The sequence below is a fragment of the Schistocerca nitens genome, chromosome 4 (assembly GCF_023898315.1).
Source record: "Schistocerca nitens isolate TAMUIC-IGC-003100 chromosome 4, iqSchNite1.1, whole genome shotgun sequence".
NCBI lineage: Eukaryota > Metazoa > Arthropoda > Insecta > Orthoptera > Acrididae > Schistocerca > Schistocerca nitens.
In genome coordinates this window covers 904,558,075-904,575,064 of record NC_064617.1, presented here as the reverse complement: position 1 = coordinate 904,575,064, position 16,990 = coordinate 904,558,075, and the positions used below count along the sequence as shown (strand labels likewise).

Below are 16,990 nucleotides of genomic sequence, written 5' to 3'. Positions count from 1 at the left end.
GAAGGGGCAGCTCACTAAATTCCGAAATCCGACCTTCACCGAGGATGTAGAGGGAGGGGATATGACTTTGGCACGAATTGTGCCCTCCGCCACACACCGCTTGGTGGCTAGCGGAGTATATATGTAGATGTAGGTGATCCTCTCCGTTGGATCGTATGAATGTAATTGCAGGTACCACTTAACGGATAACTTAGTGTACTGAAATAATTAAACAGGGATGGTCCTGAGACACATGAAGCATAGGTGCAGCCACTTACAAAGATGATAAAGGTAGGGAATTCATCTAACTGCTGAATGAAACTATGGTCCCTATAAAACCCTATTTATTAGAAGTCGCTATAGACTTCAAGTTAACAAAAAACGACACAGATAATAGAGGACAGTTACGTTCATGAGGTATCAACACAGATTACAATTGAATTAACATCAACACCTTGGCAATAGTAGAATGATGGATGTGGAGTGAACACTTTAGAATCAGCAAGCACTTTGGGTAGCAACCAAGTGTGCAGAAGCTGCATTGCGATTGCCCGTTGTTAATCAAGAAATAAGAAAAGACCAACAGAAAGATTTACGCATGTATATACTGCCTTGATTGACCTCATGTTGAGCTTGCGATTGCTAATCGGTATGCTTGAAATAGAAGTGTGAAAATCCTAACGTTAGTTTAAAGTCTTCGTTTGCCTCCTACAACTTGGTTTGCGAACAAAGATATTGCTGACCATACTTAGTAACCGGTGTCCGTGACTGACTGCTGTGGTAAGTCATCTGTCCTGCGTCGAAGACTGCTCTCCCTCAGACCCTGGGGTCCATGTCCCTCTCTCGGTTGAAGTTTCTGAGCACTATGGGACTCAACTGCTGAGGTCATTAGTCCCCTAGAACTTAGAACTAGTTAAACCTAACTAACCTAAGGACATCACAAACATCCATGCCCGAGGCAGGATTCGAACCTGCGACCGTAGCGGTCTTGCGGTTCCAGACTGCAGCGCCTTTAACCGCACGGCCACTTCGGCCGGCTGGTTGAAGTTTCCCCCGTGCTCCAAGCAAGAAGTGAAGTTTTACATTTTGAGTGTGAATTGTGCATGATTCTGATCCCCAATGTCAGGGGTTTTTCCAAGCAGAAAGGTTCAAGAGTGGGTTTAAAATTCAAGGTGAAAGGATATCAGTGACAAGATACGCTGATGACATTGCTATCCTCATTAAGTGTAGAAGATTTACAAGATCTGTTGAATCGAATGAACAATCTAATGAGTATAGAATATGGATTGAGAGTAAATCTAAGAAAGACAAAAGCTATGAGAAGCAGCAGAAATGAGAACAGCGAGAAACTTAAGATCCGATTTGGTTATCACGACGTAGACGAAGTTAAGGAATTCTGCTACCCAGGCAGCAAAATAACCCGTGACGGACCGAGAAAGGAGGACATTAAAAGCAGACTACTACCGGCTAAAAGGGCATTCCTGGCCAAGAGAAGACTACTAGTATCAAACACAGCCCTTACTTTTCGATAGAAATTTCTGAGAATACGCGTTTCGAGCAGAGCACTGTATGAGACATGGACAGTGGGAAATCAGAGCAAAGGAGAATAGAAGCATTTTAGATATGGTGCTACAGAATAATGTTGAAAATTAGGTGGACTGATACGGTAAGGAATGAGGAGGTTCTCTGTAGAATCGGCGAGAGAAGGAATATATGGAAAACACTGACAAGAAGAAGGAATTGGATGATAGGACATCTGTTAAGGCATCGTGGAATAACTTCCCTGGTACTCAGGAGGAGCTGTACAGAATAAAATGAGCAGAGACAGACAGAAATTGGAGTACATCCAGCAAATAATTGACGACGTAGGTTACTCTGAGATGGAAAGATATGCACAGGAGAGGAATTCGTGGTAAGCCACCTCAAACCAGTCAGAGGACTGATGAAAAAAAAGAAAAATGTAGCAGTCTACTGTCCATAGTTTTAATATGATTAACCAATAGTGAGGAGCTATAGCGTTGGCGCTCAGAACCATACAGTATCTGACTCCCACTCTCTGTCCTGTTTCGAGTTCCAAACAACACATCCTTCACCACGTATACAGAGATGAGCTGCTTTCTCCCATTCCAGAATTCATATAAGTTAACCAATGGTAGCTGATCTTACAGTTTCTTAGCAAAAATCAACATTCCCAGTTAGCTAGGCGCCAGCCTGATGAGTGCTAGGGCCACGCTCCCAAACACAAAGGTTCTGGATGGCCTCTTCTCATTCCTCCTCTTAGATTTTATTGCAAGCTTTCCCCGGCATATGGGATTCCTGCAGGGTTCAGTTCTTTGGAGTTCTGTATACCCAGTCGCTGTCAGCCTGTGGGAAAACGTCGCAACTAGCCACTGGCGCCGGCAGACACGTCACGTTAAACACAATCTTTTATTGTGATGAACGAGAAATACCGGCTTCAGGCGCATGAGGGTACTACACTACTGGCCATTAAAATTGCTACACCAAGACGAAATGCAAATGATAAACGGGTATTCATTGGACAAATATATTATACTAGAACTGACATGTGATTACATTTTCACGCAATTTGGGTGCATAGATCCTGAGAAATCAATAACCAGAACAACCATCTCTGGCCGAAATAACGACCTTGATACGCCTGGGCATTGAGTCAAACAGAGCTCGGATAGCGTGTACAGGAACAGCTGCCCATGCAGCTTCAACACGATACCTCAGTTCATCAAAAGTAGTGACTGGCGTATTGTGACGAGCCAGTTGCTCGGCCACCACTGACCAGACGTTTTGAGTTGGTGAGAAATATGGAGCATGTGCTGGCCAGGGCAGCAGTCGAACATTTTCTCTATCCACAAAGGCCCGTACAGGACCTGCAACATGCGATCGTACATTATCCTGCTGAGATGTAGGGTTTCGGAAGGATCGAATGAAGGGTAGAGCCACGGGTCGTAACACTTCTGAAATGTAACGTCCACTGTTCAAACTGCCGTCAATGCGAACAAGAGGAGACCGAGACGTGTAACCAATGGCACCCCATACCATCACGCCGGCTGATACGCCAGTATGGCGATGACGAATATACGCTTCCAATGTACGTTCACCGCGATGTCGTCAAACACGGATGCGAACATCATGATGCTGTAAACAGAACCTGAATTCATCCGAAAAAATGACGTTTTGCCATTCGTGCACCCAGGTTCGTCGTTGAGTACACCATCGCAGGCGCTCCTGACTGTGATGCAGCGCCAAGGGTAACGGCAGCCTAGGTCTCCGAGCTGATAGTCCGTGCTGCTGCAAACGTCGTCGAACTGTTCGTTCAGATGGTTGTTGTCATGCAAACGTTTCCATCTGTTGACTCAGGGATCGAGACGTGGCTGCACGATCCGTTACAGCCATGCGGATAAGATGCCTGTCATATCGACTGCTAGTGATACGAGGCCTTTGGGATCCAGCACGGCGTTCCGTATTACCATCCTGAACCCACAGATTCCATATTCTGATAACAGTCATTGGATCTCGACCAACGCGTGCATCAATGTCGCGATACGATAAACCGCAATCGCGATAGGCTACAATCCGACCTTTATCATAGTCGGAAACGTGATGGTACGCATTTCTCCTCCTTACACGAGGCATCACAACAACGTTTCACCAGGCAACGCCGTCAACTGTTGTTTGTGCATGAGAAATCGGTTGGAAACTTTCCTCATGTCAGCACATTGTAGGTGTCGCCACCGGCGCCAACCTTGTGTGAACGCTCTGAAAAGCTAATCATTTGCATATGACATCATCTTCGTCCTGTCGGTTAAATTTCGCGTCTGTAGCACGTCATCTTCGTGGTGTAGCAATTTTAATGACCAGCAGTGTATTACAGTGTTTAACATTCCAAGAACACAGGTTAATGTAAGTGAGAGATAAGCTATCGCAAAAGTTAAATTCTGGTACATTAGTAACTGGAGCAACTGCCAGGATGTCGATTGCGAGCATGCAGACTTCCATCTATTGTGTTGTACAGGCGCCAGATGTCAGTTTGTGGGATGGAGTTCCAGGCCTGTTACACTTGGTCAATCAACAGAGGGATGGTTAATGCTGTTTGTGGATGACGCTGGAGTTGTCGTCCAGTGATGTCCCGTAAGAGCTCGATTGTAGACAGATCTGGTGATCGAGCAAGCCAAGACAATATGTCTACACTCTGTAGAGCATGCTGGGTTACAACAGCATCATGCGGGTGACGTTGTCTTGTTGGAAAACACCCATTGGAAAGTTGTTGATGAATGGCGGCACAACAGGTCGGATCACTAGAATGAGTACAATTTTGCAGTCACCAGAATTCCAGGTGTAGGTCCACTGTGTCTAGCACGCAGACGGATTGGTTGCAGGCATTCATCTGGCCTCTTTCTGACCAACACATGACCATCACTGGCAGAACCAGCTTTCATCGGACTTTGATTATGATGAATGGCAAGTTTGATAAAAACAGTTGTAGATCAGCAGAAATTTATATGTGTTAATTGCGCTACCGGACTCTGAATAACAGTGAGTTAGCAATTGATTTATGAACAGTTAAGCGGCATGAGACTTTCTGCTATGTGCTTCCATGATGATTAGTTGCATTGTGGGAATTTGTTAGCACTTTCTTTCGAACTTAAACATTCTTATCCGCATTCTTTCTATTGTTGTTAATTATTTTATGCTTTATTTGCCTACTTCTGTAGGGCCACCATTTCAGTTTATCGTGTAACAGATTAAATGAATAAATCACCCTTTCATTGTAGCCTACTATTATTTATCCAACGGAATACAATAATTTATAATATTTCCCTTGCTTATTAATTTCGAACTTTTATTTTGATTTCATTCGCAAAACGTCATTCTGACTAGAGAATTACTTACGAAACCAATATTTTGGAATGAATTTAGCTGCTGGGCCTAAAGCAGACAGCGTATGACACAATCCTATAACATTAGCAACAAACTCTTTAGAATTCGATTGTACGTTTCCCTGACGGTGGGACGCAATTGGTTTTCTCTTCTGGGATAGACGACTGTGCTTAAAAACATCCCGTTGCAATGGGGGTTCTACGGAATTGAATTCACAAGTTAGCTAATTCACCCTGAAACTCACAAATAGCATTGCTAGTATCTCATAACGTGAAACAGATCCTGCAACTAATTAGGCAGTTTTGCGTTGTGGCTCCTGAGCTAAAGGTTTTGCAGCAGCTGCCTGTGAACAAGTGCGGTAGCGAAAGTTAGCTGTGGATACGTCAGATGGAACTCATAGTCTAATTTACAGAACGGGAAGAGGACAGTGGCAGAAAATAGCATGGTAGTTAGGTGACATTATTACATTAGATCGGAATGCACTGGTATTGCATACTATTTCTAATTTAGCAGCTAATATGCAGAGTGTAAGATCTGCACTTAATCCAAATACTGAAAGGACAAAATCTGAGGTTAATAAAAATAATGAAAGCAAAAATCTAACACTGGGAAAATTAAATCTGATACTTAGGTAATGTTAGAGAAAGAACTGAAAAGTTTAAAAGCACAAATGGGAATACTTTTGGTAGTTATTCAAATGGCTCTGAGCACTATGGGACTTAACATCTATGGTCATCAGTCCCCTAGAACTTCAAACTACTTAAACCTAAAATTTGTCACATCAGGTTTTCTTTACTCTTTCATAATTATAGATAGATCGATAGTTGAAGAGCTGTTTTGACAGATATAAAGGATAGTAAAAGAGAAGGCAGCAGTGCAGAAAACTAAAGATGAAATAGCACTACTACGGCTCGGGGCCCTGTGCACACTACGGCACATATTCATCGAAGCGTAGTGAATCCCCTGAGGTCACTTACGCGCTGCAAATAAATTTTAGTTTCTGCGTTACAGGCAATGCCGGTGAAAATTCAAAAACAAATTGTTGTATCCAGTCCAAAGGGTGAATCTGTGTTCTGTCATTTTTAAATACCTTAGATTTTTTTACGGATAAAAATTGCTTATAATCAACGTTATCATCTCTGAATGTGTAAACAGGTTCAGGATTGCATGAGAATCTATTTGTCTGTGTCTGTTCGGATTCTAAGTCACGTAGTCTCTGTAAATTACCTAAGTTACACTGGCTGTGTGAGTATGACAAATGTTCGGAATGTGGCGTATGCTGTGACGTGTTAGTGACTGAAACATTTTTCATTTCTGTCACTTTAAAACGTTCGTCAATTTGGCTGTTCTGTTGTTCAAATCTCTTATCGACTTCCGCATCCAGCGTGTGTGAAAGTTCTGCTGATATTAATTTAAACTCGTCGCGTAACTGTGTTGCGTTTTCAGAACATTGTTTAGCGACTGCACTACTTTCATCTCTAAGTGATTTTGTTGTGGCTGCATGCGTATTACGTAACTCTTCGCTACTATTCCTAGCACAAGCCTTAATTTCCTCACGTAATTGTTCTTTAGTATCATGGCGTTGCACGGTAACGGCTGTAATCTGTTCACTAAGTTGTTTGTTCTGTTCATTAAGGTTGTCGTGCCTTTTATTCATCTGTTTGAAACTTTCATTAAATTGTTTGATCGACCTGTCATATTTTTCATTGAGTTGTTTGCACGATTAATTAATTTGTAGCAATACTGCCATAACTTGATCCCAGCCAAAATTAGCGACTCTATTCACTGTACTGTGTGATGGTGTGTCTGCATTTGTCACGTTTTGTGTAACCATTCGGTTATTCTCTGATTCTTGAAAAGGTTTGCCAATTTGATATGCACTGTTGCTCACTACACCGGAATCAAATAAATCTGACATATTTTGAGTACACTGTTCACCTTCGTTAGAAACAATTATCTGTTTGCTACGTAAATTTTGCAAATCAGGCGTATCAAACTGGACAGCGTTCATTGTAACGGAACGTGCCGCGTCATCAGTAGTCGTTAAATTAAGTGTGGACATAATTGAATGTGTTTGCTCATCATTAGGATTAAAGTCATTACTAGAGATCGGCACGCACTGATGTCTGTAAATGGAGGACTATCATTAAGACACTGAGTGTCGCTAGTATTATCGGTCAAATTATTCGAGTCGGCTTTTTCACTCATTGCACATCGCGATGTACTGTTAGCAGTTTTTCGCAGCATTTTTCACAAATCAAAATTAAGCACCAAAATGATACAAAGACGAAATAAAAAATGGAAAAAACACAATTACAACAAAGAGCAATAAATTGCCGATGATCTGTGAAAGAAAGAGTGACAAATTAGTAAATGCGTTGCGCCAGATGCAAACTACATTTAAGTAAACAAGAGCAGATATATGACTACTCAGAAATTCACAAAGAAAGTACGATCCTGGCCGGTTGTCGCCAGGTGTAGCCTCCCCACAAGATTATTTCTCATTTAATGTAACCTCAAAAAAGAAAAATTCCTAAACCTCTCAACAGTAAAAATTATAATTATGTCGTTCACATTCAGTGTAACGTCCCAATTAAAAAAAAAATTCAGTAACCTGGTAATAATACAATGTAACTAACCTCTCAATTAAATTGTCACTCACTTATGACTTTTCAATAATTCACTGTGAATTTAACTTGGTAAATTTTGGACGACAGCAGTGCTGCGTCATGGCCCTGAAAGATAATTCTGAATAGAAAAAGGAAAAATTCTTACCTCAATGAAGTCGCCGGATAACGCATATATATCTGCTCTTACAATATTTTTTTCTGGCACAGCCCTGTGCAATGCTGGCCGATAGATCTGTCATTTATGAAAGGAAGCAACTGATTTTTTTTCTTTTGTAAAAATCGGGATGGTCATGGTGCATGCGAATTGGTAATTCTCATCCCTCTCTTCCGTCATTCGCATTCATTTTAAAGGATTGTGATGACAGATTGCTAGACTGCCTGTTTTGTACAAACAGCCACTGGACCTGTGAACGTCCTTCATACCACTACCAAATAGCGAAGGGTAAACAGCGCTGACGTTACCACCCTGCCGAAGTCAGGGAGTTGTGCTGACATCAAAATGCCGCACCATAATGCTAAATGAAATGTCGCGCTGCCCCATGTACTTCCGAGGACGGGCCCGCATACACTGCACGCTTGAAGTCTGGCGCGCTGTTGCTGGCCCAGCATTAATCCGGTATGGTGCGGATCCCAAACACCAAAACAGTACTCAACACTGGGTCGCACTAGTGTCCTATATGCTGTCTCCCTTGCAGACGACCTACACTTTCCTAAAATTCTCCCAGAAGACTGAAGTCGATCATTCGCCTTCCCTACTACAGTTGTTATGCGCCCATTGCGTTTCACATTGCTTTCAACGTTATGCCTAAATATTTAATCGATATGATTGCCAAGCTGCACACTACCAATACTGTATTCGAACATTATGGGTATGTTTTTCCTACTCATACGCATTAACGTATAGATTTCTACATTTAGAGTGTAAGACGTCGTGGTCTCCTGACCTTCATTGCTTACATATTCCGCCCTCAATATCATATTCTGCACATCAAGACGCTTCATTCGAACCCGAACTCGGTAAGATAAAGTCAATGTTGTATGAATTCATGTAAACGATATACAAATAACAAGTACCCATCGGGGTTGAAATACTCGAGGCTGGCGTACAAACATACATTCCAGACACGACGGTCACAGGAGCTTTTAGTTTGAGAGAGTCAGACCACACACCGGGAGGCTGGTCCCTTCAGAGGACGAGTCAACCTCGGCCGCCCGTGCAGCAGACAGTGTGTGCCCGAGTGAAAGGGGGAACGACCCCATGTTCGGCTTATAAGCAAATTCCTCTACATTGTGTGGGAGAGTCCAGCCTATGCATTCTTTACACGTAGCATGCAGTTTCAGAGATTTTCACAGGGAGACAGCAAACGCCGAACGCTGATACTACAAATTTCCGGATTGGTCGCCTTAAACGAAACGTCATTCTCCCGTTTTAGAAGAATGCTGATTGGCAGACGATATTTCTGATGCCTTGAGCTGAAGGAGTAATGGAAGAGACCAAAAGATATACCCCTTCACGTCTGGTGTGGAGAGGCACCGTTCCGTTGTTGCTCTTGGAGTGAGGAACAAGTCTCTCCTCAGTACTTCACTAGGAGAGCACCTCTGTCGAGAGCGAAACGAAGTGCGACTCTATATTGAGTCCTTGCAATTAAGCGTTGTTCACTGTGTTGGCCGACACACTTATTATGGGGTGTGAACAGACAGAGTTATAGTTAAACGCCTGCGAGCGAATTTTTGAGTGGCATCGCGGTGGACTGGTTATCTGACCTGTGTACCACGCCAATAGTTAGACTAGGGGCGAATAGGAATCCTTGACTTCATCAAGGCGTAGGGAAAGTTTGATTGGCGAAGGTCAATCCAGATAGAACGATAGTTATCTTATTTGTCAGCAGCGAGAGGCGCAGACAGCAGTCATTGTAGCTTACGGTATTGTGCGCTACAACTATTGCGAGCCCCATATTTCCTCCACAACAGTACACTTCACTGCACTTCACATGTGACAGCCTCGACCGTACCTAACAATATTCTAAAGCATAATTATTCAAGTTGAGTAGGCGTGCCTCTCAGTCATTCTGCCAAGTCAATAACAATCTTAAACTTCGTATAGAAATTTCATTAGGGAATCCTATCCTTGAGAGGTAGCTTCACATTCCGAAAAGAACCAGGATATAACTTGTTCAATTCATAACTAAAAGTGCCATTGTGATTTCTCAGGATTTTTGCAAAATAAATAATAATTTTCGTTAGTTTCATATTTTTCTTACACTAACTAGCGCTACTCCAGTATCCAAGTATCCCTCTAATTACGTAAGAAATTTTGTGAATTTTTGTGTCATTTCCTTACAGCGGACGAAATTGCTGAAAGTTTTTCAGGCATTTATCTTTAGAACGTTAGGAGTGTCTGTCTGACTTCTGTAGTAGTGTGGGGGTGGAAATTGCATCTTGCAGGAGCCACAGGGTAAAGGGTACATCTCAGATTAATCCGTTGCGCAGAATAACAGAACAGAAGATCAACCCCACGCTCACAAGAGCTAAATCACATTCATCACACCTACTATAAAATTTGTCTAAGTCATCTTATATCCTCCTACAGTCACTAAACGTCACCTTCCCACATACCACAGTACCATCAGCAAACAGCTGCATATTGCTGCTTAACCTGTTCGCCAGATTATTTTTGTTTACAGACAATAACAGCGGTCCTATCACACTTTCCCGTGGCACTCTTACGATACCCTTGTCTCTGATGAACATTCACAGTCGAGAACACAATAATTCTGTTATGCAAGAATAACGAATCCGCTTGTTGCCCTTCATCCGTGGTTCAAAGGATCTCATGTGAGAAAAAGGGCAATCCGAGTTTCGCACTAGCGATGCTTTCTAAAACTGTACTAATTTGTGGACACAAGCTTTTCGTTCTCAAGGAAATTTAGTATATTCCAGCTGAGAATATGTTCAAGGATTCTGTAGCTAACCGAGGTTCAAGATAATGGTCTGTAATTTTGTGGGTCCGTTCTTTCACCCTTCTCATATACGGGAGTAAATAGCGCTTTTGTCCAGTCGCTTGGGACTTCGCTTTGGGCGAGAGATTCGCGATGAAGGCAAGCTGAGTCAATCAGTGTAATCATGTCTTAGCTGTTCGTGTGGGATCGATACGGAGATGTAGTATACAGGATGAGAGAATAACTCCGAAGTATGATAGTAGCAGATAAGTTTGTGGGAGACATGTTGCATGGGACAACGGGGGCTATAATATGACGTTGGTTTTTTGTTGCTAGGTGGGGTCGCGTCAGAGATATAAAGGTCAACTTTGTTTTTTTAAATGGGATGCTACAGTTTGGTACCTACTTTCTGATAGCGGCTGTCGAGACGAATCCAATGACGTGCAACAGTAAGGTCTTTGAAGGTTACAAAGATGGAATGAACGTCCATTTACAGAAGGTGTTCGAAGTGATGACCATTGGTATCAATGCAGTACTGCAATTTTGTTATCATGGATTGAATGGTATTCCTTATCACTTCGGCACTTACAGAAGCGCATTCTCTGACAATTCTCTCTCGTATATCGGGAAAATAGTAAATATTCGCCGAATACGGCGTATCCATCTAACTTGCCACCGACATGTAAATACCATTCGACGGTTTCGTAATACAACACTAATAGGAACTGTAAGACTAGTATCGTCGAATCAAGCGAATGTGAATCATGTATTCCTTCGAAGAACAAGTCGATATGCTTCTCATTTACAGAGAATGCCAACGAAATTCAGTGAGAGCTACAGACATATACGCTGAAAGATATCCTCAACGTACTCACCCTACACGTCGTACATATAATATATATATGGTAAATTGAGAACAACATCTTTAACGCATCGAAACATATCCGGCAAAGGAAAGTTACTAACGAGGAAACGGAAATTGGTACTCTTGCCACTGTGGTTCGAGACCCTTGTGTTAGTTCGCGTCAAATCGCAAGGGAATCTGGCATGAGCCAGAGTAATGTTGTTCGTGTTCTGCATCGCCATAAATATCATCCTTACCATAACAGTCTCCAACAAGAGTTAACTGGTCGGTTTATAAGCGTCGCATTGAATTATGCCCATGGGTTCAACTTCAGATTCAGAGAGATGAGACATTTATTAATTTGAGTTTATTTACTGACGTGGCTACATTCATGAACCATGGAAATGTTAACTTGCATAACATGCATTACTGGGGAACTGAAAATCCATGTTGGCTGCGGCAAGATGCACACCAAAAGCCGTGGTCAGTGAATGTATGGTGTGGGATTCTGGAAGACAGAATTATAGGCCCCTATTTCGTCGAAGGAAATCTTAATGGTAGGAAGTATACCACATTCCTGCAAGAAACATTAGGCCTGATATTGGATAAAATACCTTTAGGAACAAGGAATACGGTGCCGGCCGGAGTGGCCGAGCGGTTCTAGGCCCTACAGTCTGGAACTGCGCGGCCGCTACGGTCGCAGGTTCGAATCCTGCCTCGGGCATGGATGTGTGTGATGTCCTTAGATTAGTTAGGTTTAAGTAGTTATAAGTTCTAGGGGACTGATGACCTCAGACGTTGAGTCCCATAGTGCTCAGAGCCATTTGAACCATTTGAACAAGGAACGGAATGTGGTATCAACACGATGAGTGTCCGGCACATTTTTCGCTGATGTCTAGAAATGAGTGAGAAATGAGTTGGATTGGACGCGGAGGTGATGTGTCGTGGCCGGCTCGTTCGCCAGACTTGACGCATCTGGTTTTTTCTTATGGGGATTCATAAAAGACATTGTTTATGAAGACGTTCCAACTACAACTGAAGATGTGCGCGAGAGAATTGTCAGAGAATGTGCTTCGATAAGTGCCAAAGTGATAAGGAATACCACTCAAGCCATTATAAGAAGATTGCAACACTGCATTGATACCAATGTTGATCGGCCGGCCGCGGTGGCCGAGCGGTTCTAGGCGCTTCAGTCCGGAACCGCGCGATTGCTACGGTCGCAGGTTCGAATCCTGCCTTGGGCATGGATGTGTGTGATGTCCTTAGGTTAGTTAGGTTTAAGTAGTTCTAAGTTCTAGGGGACTGATGACCTCAGCTGTTAAGTCCCATAGTGCTCAGAGCCATTTGAACCATTTTGAACCAATGTTGATCACTTCAAAAACCTTCTGTAAATGGATGTTGATGCCACCTTTGTGACCTTCAAAGACCTTAGTGTTACACATAATTGGATTCGTCTCGATAGCCGCTATCAGAAAATAAGCACCAAACTATAGCATCCCATTTAAAGAAACAAAGTTGACCTTCATATCTCCGAAGCGACCCCACCCAGCAACAAAGAACCAACGTCACATTATGGCCCCTCTTGTCCCAAGCAACTTTTGTCCCACAAACTTTTCAGCTCCTATCAAACTTGCTAGGGGGCTTAATTAAAAAGAAAAGACTAATATGAATGAATAAATGCAATAAGTTTACTCCCTGTGTGACCGGTTACGAAGTCTCGTAACCGGTTGGCCCTGACTAGAAATAGCACGCAATCTGACTGCATAAAATAAAAATAAAGAATAACAAGGAATTTCCATTAACACAATTTATTAATTAAGTCCCTGCAACTATAAAAGCTACGAAACAACAAAGCACAAGTGTAACTGTTCTGTGTGTGGTAGTATGACTCAACGTACATGTATCGGGCTCGGTTATTTCTCAATACGACAAAATATTTTAAACACCATTTACAATGAACTATTTGAAAAACCAGAAATACTATAATTGCAAATAGAAACCATAATTACAAGTCTAATAAATGAACACGAGCCAGATGCTTTGTTGACTGTACCTGTGAGCAAGAGGGATTGTTATTAAAGAATACTGTAATACCTTTTTACCTCATTTTACATTGACGAAAATATTCCATTACACCAGCATCATAAATCAAAAGCCCATCTCCTTTCTCAAATATATTCTGACAATTGCATCTTCTTCCATCTATACATTACACCAACCGAACAGTAAAACATTTCAGTCAACACTCAGATCGGCTACTCTCTCGCCCAACAGAACAACGACTGCTCTTGACGTCCTCTGAACTACTACTGCCCAGTGGAGGCGGCGGAATAATAATCTTTGGCGCAATCTCTGGCGCTGTGACTCAGTGTAGCCACCTTTCAAACTTTCGGTGTTATTCTTGGAGGATGTAGTTAGTGACTCACCCTGTTTTTCTAGACTCATCACTTATACTGTTTATTGTTAAGTTTGTAAATAGGCTTTAGCATCTATTGGCGTCTATCTTGAAACATATATCAATTCAGATTTTTCAAAATGACCGTGACAGTTTGGCTCTGAGCAATATGGGACTTAACATCTGTGGTCATCAGTCCCCTAGAACTTAGAACTACTTAAACCTAACTAAACTAAGGACATCACACACATCCATGCCCGAGGCAGGATTCGAACCTGCGACCGTGGCGGTCACGCGGTTCCAGACTGAAGCGCCTAGAACTGCACGGTCACAAAAGCCGGCTGTGACAGTTTACCGTGAGAGAGTTTTCTCAATGACCTGAAGTCTGCCACCTGCTTCACCTATACCTGACCCTTCGTGATCGTTCCAGTTCATATGCATACAAATTATTACATCCAAGAACTTGTGTAAATTTACTGATTCCGGTAATGGCTCATTGATATTGTAGTCATAGCATTCTTTCGCGTTTTGTGAAGTGCGCAGTTTTGAATTTCTGAATATTTAAAACGAGTTGTCAGTCTTTACACGATTTCGAACTGTTATCAGGATTTGACTGGGTATTTGTGTTGGTTTTTGTATTGTACGACACAAAGAAGAATATGACTAGGGCTTAGATATAGATAAAGACGAATAATGTCCAGCATCTACCGGGTGATCAAAAACTCAGTATAAATTTGTAAACTGAATAAATCACGGAATAATGTAGATAGAGAGGTACAAATTGACACACATACTTGGAAAAAAAATGACTCTGAGCACTATGGGACTCAACTGCTGTGGTCATAAGTCCCCTAGAACTTGGAACTACTTAAACCTAACTAACCTAAGGACATCACACAACACCCAGCCATCACGAGGCAGAGAAAATCCCTGACCCCGCCGGGAATCGAACACGGGAACCCGGGCGTGGGAAGCGAGAACGCTACCGCACGACCACGAGATGCGGGCATACTTGGAAAGACATGGGGTTTCATTAGAACCAAAAAAATACAAAAGTGCAAAAAATGTCCGACAGATGAAGCTTCATCTGATCAGAAATGGCTCTAAATGGTTCAAATGGTTCAAATGGCTCTGAGCACTATGGGACTTAACATCTATGGTCATCAGTCCCCTAGAACTTAGAACTACTTAAACCTAACTAACCTAAGGACATCACACAACACCCAGCCATCACGAGGCAGAGAAAATCCCTGACCCCGCTGGGAATCGAACCCGGGAACCCGGGCGTGGGAAGCGAGAACGCTACCGCACGACCACGAGATGCGGGCATACTTGGAAAGACATGGGGTTTCATTAGAACCAAAAAAATACAAAAGTGCAAAAAATGTCCGACAGATGAAGCTTCATCTGATCAGAAATGGCTCTAAATGGTTCAAATGGTTCAAATGGCTCTGAGCACTATGGGACTTAACATCTATGGTCCCCTAGAACTTAGAACTACTTAAACCTAACTAACCTAAGGACATCACACAACACCCAGCCATCACGAGGCAGAGAAAATCCCTGACCCCGCCGGGAATCGAACCCGGGAACCCGGGCGTGGGAAGCGAGAACGCTACCGCACGACCACGAGATGCGGGCCATCTGATCAGAACAGCAACAATTAGCATAACAAAGTATGACAAAGCAAAGATGACGTTCTTTACAGGAAATGCTCAATATATCCACCATCATTCCTCAACAATAGCTGTAGTCGAGGAATAATGTTGTGAACAGCACTGTAAAGCATGTCCGGGGTTATGGTGAGGCATTGGCGTCGGATGTTGTCTTTCAGCATTCCTAGAGATGTCGGTCGATCACGATACACTTGCGACTTCAGGTAACCCCAAAGCCAATAATCGCACGGACTGAGGTCTGGGGACCTGGGAGGCCAAGCATGACGAAAAGTGGCGGCTGAGCACACGATCATCACCAAACGACACGTGCAAGAGATCTTTCACGCGTCTAGCAATATGGGGTGGTTCTAATAAAACCCCACGTCATTCCGAGCATGTGTGTCAATTTTTACCTCTCTATCTACATTATTCCGTGGTTTATTAAGTTTTCAAATTTATACTGACTTTTTGAACACCCGGTACAACGTGAACTTTTAGGGAGACCCGAACCGATCTGACGGCGCCGTGTTGACCGTCGTGTTATCTGCAGCCAGTTGTTGGCGTCACGGGTCGCGCTGGCTGCGCTGCTGAGTCACGGACAGAGCCGTAGTTGGCCGAGCGCGGGGACAGCCAGTGCAGACGCCATGTCTGCCGCGAGCACAGCGTTCCTCACCCTCGCGGTGCTGATTTTACTGTCGGTGTCGATAGTGGTGGGCGGAGCTCCTCCTCCGCAACCTCCGGAGGAGAACGAAGGTACAGTAGCTGCGTCTCTATTCTTGTCTGAGCCAGTGTGCTAAATTAGTCCCATCACAGACCGCATTAACGTAGTCACTGCCAGTGAGAGACAAAAATGTCACAGATGAAAGTTGCTGGAAAGAATGTACTCTACATTCTACTTCGTGGAAGAGGGCATTTTTGACTGTGCCATATGTTAAGGTTTCGCAATGTTCCATTCGCTTATGCAGCATACGAAGAAAGACGCGTCGCCACGCGCGATTAGCCGAGCAGCTCCGTTTCAGCCGCGCTCGCGAGTGGCCGCTGTTGACTGCTGCTCTGCACTTCCGTGTTTACATCGCTGTACAGGTGCTTCGCCGAGTGCTGTCCGTCCGTTAATCTCCGTGTTCGTTCCTATTCCTTGTGATCTGATCGCTCTTTATGGTCTTGCTGCTGCTAACGGGAATTTCGGTTGTTTAATCGCAATTGCGTCGCTGGATTAACCATGGCTACAAACCTCAGGAAGAATACTCTGGTATTTGATTTTGACAAGGAATCCCGTCCTGTTCATCCGACATCCCTGGAAATAGATGACTGGATTACACAGGTAATTGGTCTCAATTCTGAAACCGTCCATACCTGGCAACTGGATCAGGAAAAATACTGAGTTTTTGTCAAGTTAATCAGTGCTTCGACTGTTGATAAAGTGTTACGGAAGTGGGGCTATGAAGTAGATTTTGTGCATAGAAATGGTTATAAAAGTAAGCTTTCCATCTATAGAGCGGACATTCATTACAAAACCGTTCGTGTCTTGAATCTTCCCATTGAAATTGAAAATGATAAGATTAAGGAAGCTCTTTCAAACTACGGAGACGTTAAATCAATTGCAAATGAAAGATGATCGCCTCGCTTTAAACTGCAGTGTTTCAAAGGGGTCC

The 16,990-nt window shown here is 43.1% G+C and overlaps 1 protein-coding gene across 2 annotated transcripts in view; it reads left to right on the top strand.

Annotated features, from left to right (window-relative positions):
- Positions 1–15,937: 15,937 nt before the first annotated feature.
- Positions 15,938–16,990, top strand: part of LOC126253466 (collagen alpha-2(IX) chain-like) — a 38,368-nt gene continuing 37,315 nt past the window's right edge. The window contains exon 1 of one of the 2 annotated variants that reach the window (XM_049954822.1): positions 15,938–16,091. In XM_049954822.1, coding sequence (XP_049810779.1) covers positions 15,983–16,091 — 109 coding nt within the window. In that variant the 5' untranslated portion in view covers positions 15,938–15,982. The remainder of the gene's footprint in view (positions 16,092–16,990) is intronic. The other variant, XM_049954821.1, reaches the window with a different exon arrangement.